The sequence below is a fragment of the Pediculus humanus genome, genomic scaffold (assembly GCF_000006295.1).
Source record: "Pediculus humanus corporis 1103172108322 genomic scaffold, whole genome shotgun sequence".
NCBI classification, from domain to species: domain Eukaryota; kingdom Metazoa; phylum Arthropoda; class Insecta; order Psocodea; family Pediculidae; genus Pediculus; species Pediculus humanus.
In genome coordinates this window covers 786094-794772 of record NW_002987891.1, presented here as the reverse complement: position 1 = coordinate 794772, position 8679 = coordinate 786094, and the positions used below count along the sequence as shown (strand labels likewise).

Here is an 8679-nt window from a genome sequence, read left to right as displayed (position 1 = left end):
AGAGAGAGAGTATGTAATGAGATTTCGAATAAATCGAGAACTTGTTTTTAAAAAAAGAATTTAAATTTTTTTTTTTCAACATTAAGTTTTAACGAATTAATTTAATAAATTATAAGTTAATTATTTATTTTTTTTATCTTTTCCACAAATAATAATAATAGTAAAAGAGAAAATTTGTTAATAGGTATTAAAAGTTTATTTCGAAAGGCACACAAAAGCTTATTCGAAAGGCACAAAAAAGCTTATTGTAGCTAACTCAATTTGAAAAAGTTTTTTAATTTGATAAAAAAAAATTAATTATTAAATCTATTAATGTAATTTGTGATGAAAAATTAAATTAAAATAATTTAATAAAATTTACTCGATGAAAACTTAAACGAAAAAAAAAAAATGGCTTTCTAGTGGGGGGAAAATGCATGTAAAATGAGATTTTTTTTTTTTTAAAAACTACATTTGTGGTTATTAATTTGTGGTTTGATACAGTTACAAAAATGTCCTTCTATTATTCTACCATCTTCTTTAAAATAAAATTAAATGTTAACACATTGTAAACCTTTAAAAGGGACATTTTATAAAACACAATCATCGAACAAAAATTCATGTCGAGAGAAAAAATTGAAGTGTAGTATTGAATACAAAGTTATTCTCATTATATTAAAATAATTCAAGTCACATAAAAATAAATCCTTAAAGAAGAAGAAAAGTATGATGAATATGTGGAGTGACTCATAAAAACCAAAAAAACAAAAGCAAAATTATTTTACGAATTATTTCCTATTGAAATATTTTTACTAAAAGTTTTAATATTAGAAAAAAAAGGGTTTTAAACCCCATTATTACTTACCCATGACTGAATAACTGTACAACAAAAAAAAACTTCAGTTGAATGAACTTTTTCAAAATTCTTCTCTTCGATATAAATTAAACACTCCGTAAATATTATTTTAATAAATTTTTAGTGTATCATCAATTAACTAACAATATTTTAAACAAAAAATATATAAAAAACACTTAACGAAACAATAATTATACAACAAAAAAAAAATTGTAAAACCCGTGTAAATGTTAAACTATAAACTCAGAACGCCATGTTTGTATTCTTGCGTTCTTTACATCACTGCCTCCTGGATTTATGAAAAAAAAGAACGTGGAATTAGAATTTATTGTTTTGACGTAACGGTTATTAAATAAATTATTTCGTTTTAAACATCTTTCAAATATATTTATTAACATTTAAAAAAAAAAAAACAACTAATTAAAAACAATTTATTTATTTATTTTTACTATGTATTCTTTCGCTTCTAATTAAATAACTATACCAATACAAAACATTAATGGCGGCAAATAACATAGGGAAAACAATACGACTCATTTTATCGATTTTACTAACGGAATTATAACGCGGTATTCTTCTTTTACGTCGTCGTTTTTTACCATTTACGTTATTTAAACTACTACTACTTCCGGGAGAATTAAAACTATGAAAATTTTGAGTTATTGCATTTCCGGAAATTCCACTCGCGGTCAAACACGGTGGTGGTTTGGTTTCGTTTTTTTTTCCAGGCGTTTTTCCTTGCACGTCAATAAAAGTTCTATTGATGGATTCCAACGTTTTATTATTTTTACGTTTCCCGTGATATTTTTCATCATCGTCTCCGGATTGTTTTTGTACTCGCGATGAAACGTCATCGATTTTAAATTCGGTTTTAGAATTTTGACTCGAATCCGAACTTCTCAATTTGATGCTTCTTTCGAATGGTATCGAATTCGAGTCTCCCGCCAAAATGTATTTGATCGCATTTAAAAAACCTTTTTTCCTTTTCCTCTTTTTCCGTCTCAACGATGGCACCGTGTAAGACGACAGCGGTATAAATTCGACAAATTTATTATTATTATTTTTTATATTTTTCGACACGTGATCATCCCCACCCTAAAAAATAATCAATTACATAATAATAATAAAAATTTAAATAAAAATAAATAAATTTTCCACAGCAATTCACAAACTTTTTCCCGTTTTAAATATTTATCATCATTATCATCATTATCATCATCATCATCGTAGTCTGAACCTGATTCTGAACTTAAATCCATTCCGAAATAACATTCACCCGAACCGTATTTTGTAAAATAATGAACGACGGCAAACTGAAAAGAAAATTTTTTTTTTTTAATTCAGCGATTGATTGATTGATTGAATGTGAATGAAAACAATACCTGAATGATTGTCGCAAATATAAAAGCGAACGAAAGGAAAACGAAAAAATCTAAAGCTGTCGGATAAGGTACTTTTGGAAGGTCCGTTCTTGCTTCCAAACCCAAAAACGTCATCGTTAAAACCGTTGTTATACCTTTTCACAACAAACAAACAAAACAAAAACAATAATAATAATGATAATAATTTATTGTTTTATCAATCGATTGATAATAATAATAATAATAATGATAATAATAGAAACCACTTTGAAAATAAAAAGGTCAGATTTATATATTTATTTTTAATTTGGGAAAACAAATCATGGGAAAACAAAAAATTTTTCAAAAGGAAATCTTGAGAAAATATAAATAATAATAATAATAATAATAATAATAATAATAATAATAATAATAATAATAATAATAATAATAACAAACACAACAATCGCAACAACAACAACAATTATTATAAAAATTCAAATAATAATAATAATAATAATAAATCTTGAAGAGAGAAAAAAAACGTTAACGTTAAAAATTTTTTAGATTAAGGAAAATAAGATTTATTTTGAATGAGAGAGAGAGAGGAAGAGATGGGGGAGGGAGGGGGAGGGAGTAAAGCAGAAGAAAAATAGAAATTTAAAACGTTTTTTACGTTACAATTAAATTAACAGAAAAAAAAATTACTCGTTCGAAAACAAAAAACAACAAAAACGAATTTATTATTTCGAATAAAAAACTTTAAATGTTTTTTTTTTTTTTTTTTCGATAGATCGATCGATATATCGATAAACCAAAAAAAAAAATTTTTTTTTTTCAGTTTCATAGAATAATTAAACACGTCGTCGTGATGATAGCAGATAAGAAATTATTAATTTTTTCATCAATCCTCACGTGACGGTTTTTTATTTACTTAAATTTTTTCATTCGATTTTACGAGGGGAGGGAGGAAGGGGCGTGATGGGGGGGGATTTTCTTTTCTAACGGAGGATGTTGTAAAAAAAAAAAACCGGAAACTCACCCAATGATACTCTGTCGGCTGTTGCTTCTCTATTGAGCCAAAACGAGACCCAAGACAAAACGACCAATAGAATGCAAGGACCGTAAACTTGTATTAGAAAATTACCCATGTGTCTCTGTAGGTGAAAACTAACGAGTAACATTGAATATTCTTCTATAAATGAAATAAAAATTACATTTTATTAAAAAAATCGATCGATAAATCGATAAATCGATACGATGATGATGATAATGATGGGAATGAGATTCAAATATACAAACTTATGGTGTAAACTCTCGAATGTACAATGTTAACTTTATCCGTTTCGTTAGCGGATATATTTGCTATCAAATCGAATTGTGATAATTTCATGTCTTCTGCTATGACGATTTGCCGTTGCGAATTCCATTTGTAAACCACGTCGTTTGTCGTGTAACCAACTGTAACGTAAAATTATTTTCAAAAAATTAATTCGTGGTGGCGCGCGGATCGCGGAAAGTGGGCGGGGTAAGAGGGCGCGCGGATCGCGCGACGGGAAGCGGTCAAACTTACAACTTCCAAATTTTAACGGACATCTTTGCGTGTCCATTGGAAAATTTTCCAAATTCATCGGACAACCGGCTTTTATCGTGAGCCTGAAATGAAAAAACATATTATTATTATTATTATTATAAGAAAAAAATCGTTGGAAGCCATCATTGATCATTTTCCGTTTTTCTTCTTTTCTTTTCTTAGTCTTTCGCGTGAATAATTGCCGAGAAAAAAGAAATTCGTGAATATTTTCTTTTCTTTTTTTTTGGGGGGGGGGAGGCGGGGGGGTAATAAATAATATTTAAAAAAATTTTCATTCAAACGGAATGAGAGTGAAAAAATATGACAAGTAAATCGTTGAACCGTGGGAAAACGCTTTTCCAACCGGAAAACTCTATAATCTCTTCATAGCATTCAACCAAATATTATTATTATTACGCATGCGCGCGTACAAATAAAAAAAAAATTTTTTCCCCCAATTTATTATTATCATTATTATTTTAATTTTTTATTTATATTTTTAGTGACTTTGAATTATTAATAAATTAATTAATTTAAAATAAAAAATCTTTTAATAAATTTTTAAATTTTTCTGTTATTTAATTATTAAAAAAAAAAAAAAAATTCGATAATAATAATAATAATGATGATAATAATAACAATTTTTATAAAGAAATATTTAACGAATTTATTTTATATTATGGTTGATTGACGTATTGTTTTTTAAAAGTATTATTATTATTATTATTATTAAAAATGACGACGATGATGATTATTATTATTATCATCGTAGTAATAAAATCGTCTGACGTCAGTTTAAAATTAAAAACGTTTTTTTCGAAAACGAATAAAAGGCAATTTAACGGAAAGTTAATAATAATAATAATAATAATAATAATAATAATAAAATTTTTTTAAAAATATTCATAATGAATTTATAAATATTAACGAATATTATTATTATTATTTATTAATAAACGTTAAACGATTTCGTTTTATGCGCGTTTGCCACGTGACGTAATAAATAATAAGGGTACGTTCAGGTATTATTGAGATTTCCTCCGTTTTTTTTTCCGCGAGCATATGAAATTCATTCGGCATCATCGTACGTCATTATGACGTCACGCAAAAATTATAACGGAAATCAAGGGTGAAAAAAAAATTTGAATGTTTTTTTTTTTTTTTGTAACGTAACGAATTTTCTAATGATGTTCACATTGCAAAAAAAAGAAAATTTAATAGATAATAATAATAATAATAATAATAATAAGGAAAAAAAAGAAAAAATTTTTAAATAAATTTATTTTAAAACAAAAACGGAAACGACGCGTGTAAATCGTCATTTTTATTATTTTTAAATACGATTTCCGGTATCAGTTAATTTTTCCCCGTTATACAAATCGTCCTGCGCGTGTATGCGTGCATGTGCGTGCATGCTGCTAACAAAAAAAAGGAAATGAATTTGTTTTTTTTTTGGGGGGGAAGGGGAGAGGGGGCATCATTAAAGGTCTAAAAAAAAAAAAAAAATTATTTTTCGAGTGGAAAACTCGAATCGAACTTGAATCGCGTGTCATTTTCCATCCGTTATTTAAACGCAAAATTTATTAACACGTTCGTTCGTTCGTTCTTTCGATTTCATTTCAAATCTTTTTTTTTTTTTTTTTCAAGTGCCGCAAATTCATTTTAATTAAACAATCGTCATCATCATCATCATCATCTCATCGTATTATTTAATCGATAAAAAAAAAAAATCATTATTATTATTATTAATAAAATCATTTCGCGATCATTACCGAAAATAAAAAAAAAAATGGCGGTTAGGGTGACTTTTCAAACGCGTGAAATTTTTTCTTTTTTTTTTTATAAAAGTTAAAAGACACGTAAAACGAACAAGAAGAAGATGAAGATGAAGAAGAAGAAGAAGATGGAGAAGAAAAAGAAGAAAATGAAGAAAGAGAAGAAGATGAAGAAAGAGAAGGAGAAGAAGATAAAGAAGAAAAATTAGAAAATCGTTCTTTTGTTCGTTCGTTCATTCATTTAAATTTAATAATAATGTAAAATTATTAAATAATAATAATAATAATAATAATAATTAATCAAATAAAGTAATCGTGTCAGAAACTTTAATTCAATTATCGTTTAAACATTTTCTATGAACTACACACGTACAAGTGTCGTAAGGGAGGGAAGGTAGGGGTGGGAGGTAAGAGGAGGGAGTGGGAGGTAAGAAATGGAAGTGGGGAAAGGAGGGAAACAGAAAAACGTCTATTTTTTTTTAAAAACAATACGACCGACGAAATTCGATTGTGAAATTATTTTTTTGAATTTTCCTTTTTTTCCCATTTTTTCCAAATTAATCTTTCATTTTGATACAGAAAAAGGAGGGGGGGGGGAAGAAGGAAAACATGAAAGAGACAAAATGATAAAAAGAGAAAATAGTCAAAAAAAAAAAAAAAGGAAAAAATTTTTTTTCATAAAAGATCAAAAAATCAAAGGAAAAAAGGAAAAAAAGGAAAAAAAGGAAAATTGTTAATCGAAATCTTTTTTTTTTTTTAAATAATAATCCTTATCAAAAATTTAATTTTACGACGCGGTTATCATTTAACTAAAAGAAAATTTTTTTTTCTTTGGGTCGTGAATTTGAAAAAATTAAAAAATAATAATAATAATAATAATCGTGTGGATATTTGTTTTTCCAAATGAAACGAGTGAGGGGCGTCGGGGGCGTGGGAGCGAGGGGGAGAAGGAGGGAGAAAGAGGGGAAGAAGAAGGGGGAAACGTTTAATATACATTATTTAATATAAAAGATGAGATTTTCCCATTCATTCATTCATTCATTCATTCGCTCTTTCATTCATTCATTCATTCTCTCATTCAAAAATAAACAAATATTAGAAAAAAAGGGAAAATAGCAGAAGATATTATTTAAAGCAATAAAATAATGACAAATGCAAAAAATTTTCCTTTCATTTCCTCTTATTTTCAAGTCCCAATTGATGAAACAATTTTTTCCCATCTAATATCCTCAAACGTTTTATTTCCGTTTCCGTTTTCTTTCCCCTCCTTCCCTCTCCTCTCCCCCCGTTCATCCGGCGTTATTCAATTTTTCTTTCTTTAATATATATTTAGGGTAACGTTTTTTTTTTTTTTTCTTTTTTTTTTCTAACAAATTATAACGCCATAAAAAAAAATCTCAACAATTTTTTTTTTTTTAATAAAAAATGATTAATTTCCCGTGTCATTAATTAATTTCTTACAAAATGTTTATGTGAAAGTTAACAAAAAAACTCACCCCCTTTCCCTCCTCCCACCCCTACCCTTCCCCCTCTCCAACCCCCCTCTCTCCACCCTCTCTATTATTTTTTTTTTCCTTGTTGTTGTTTTCGTTGGAATTTTAAATATTTTATAATTATTATTTATAATACCATTATTATCATTATCATTATTATTATTATTATTGTAATTATTTACCTGCTGGAATAAAGAACTCGTCCATCTTGATAAAGTCTAACGAATTTATTCGGAGTCGTTATCGTGTGGAGATAAGATTGTTTACCGTTGTAAAAATACGTATCCGGTTTCCATATTTTCTCCAACATTGTTATGCTCAACGCCAAAGTTTCCTTGTTTCCTTTGAACGCTAACCTTTTATCAATCCAAGATTGTCTAAAATAAAGATCCATCGAATAAGTCTGCAAATACAACAAGAAGAAGAAAAAAACTATAAATAAATGACGTCACACGTACGTATTCCCCTCCCCCCTCCCCCCGAAATAAAATAAATAAAATAAAATAAAAAAAATTTTTTGCAAATGTTTTCTACGCGTTTTTCCACACACACAAAAAAAAACCGGAAATGAAATTTTATTTTTCCCCCCCTCCTCCCGTATCGTCAATCGGTTTCCGTTTAATAATAATAATAATAATAATAATTTTTTGCGTGCGTTTGTTTGTTTGTACGAAAGATTTTGTTGAATTTTTTTTATTATGTTTTTTTATTTTTTCACATTGACGACCTCTTTTTTTTTTTTTTTTTTAAAGTCAAAAAATGTTTGTTTGTTTGTTGTTTGTTTAGGTCGGTTGTTATAAATTCGTTTAAAAAAAAAACTTAATTAAAAATAATCGTAATTAATATAAATAAATAAATAAAAACTCACCATATCAATTTCCGAAATCGGGCCCATGCTTCGTACCATAATGTCTACTTCCACGATAGCCGGAGGACCTTAAAAAAAAAAAAAAAAAAAAAAAAAAAAAATTTTTTAAATGAAATTGCGGTTACCCCACACCCCTCCCCTAACTCCTCCCCCTCCCCCCTTCGTCCCCCCAAAAAAAATTTTTCTTTATTTTTTTTTTTTACTCTTTTTTTTCCCTACATAAATTAATTTTTTTAGGTTCGTGCGCAATAAATTTAAATTTACCGCTTCCAGGTTTTTTTCGTCTGCTGCTGCTCCCACTATTATTATTATCATTCGTATACGACGAATCATTAAATTCATTTCTTTTTAAAAAATAACCAAAAAAGAAAAAAATATTTGATTTTATATCGAATTAATTTTACACACGCGAAAAATAAGCGGATGTCACGTGATGCATATCGTCATTTATTGTTTATAAAGGATTTAACGAAAAACGAGAGAGAGAGAGTGATTCTGATTGGTTGAAATTTTTCATACGTACTTATTACGTCATTTCAGTCGGTCAGCCATTTTGTTTTAGCATTATGTAGACATATGGAAAAACCGTTAATTGTAACGATAATTATTTTTCTTTTTCTTATTTTAAATTAAATTTGATTTTAAAAATAAATAAATTATTTAATGTTTTTCCGGGGGTGGAAAATTATGCCGGAAATAACTTTAAATAAACGTGTCACAAATTATTATATATTTAATCGGTAAAAAAATTTAAACTTCCGCCAAAATCTGGTCTTATTCTATTGTCGTATCCGC

General features: G+C 27.6%; 1 protein-coding gene across 1 annotated transcript; it reads right to left on the bottom strand.

Annotated features, from left to right (window-relative positions):
• Positions 1–1270: 1270 nt before the first annotated feature.
• Phum_PHUM616750 (Gaba-gated chloride channel, putative) lies at positions 1271–7923 on the bottom strand (the record flags this gene model as incomplete). Its single annotated transcript, XM_002433141.1, has 9 exons — positions 1271–1517; positions 1611–1773; positions 2073–2148; positions 2218–2351; positions 3218–3367; positions 3478–3636; positions 3749–3831; positions 7199–7419; positions 7885–7923. The coding sequence occupies 9 exons, from the start codon at positions 7921–7923 to the stop codon at positions 1271–1273; spliced, it is 1272 nt and encodes a 423-aa protein (XP_002433186.1).
• Positions 7924–8679: the final 756 nt, after the last annotated feature.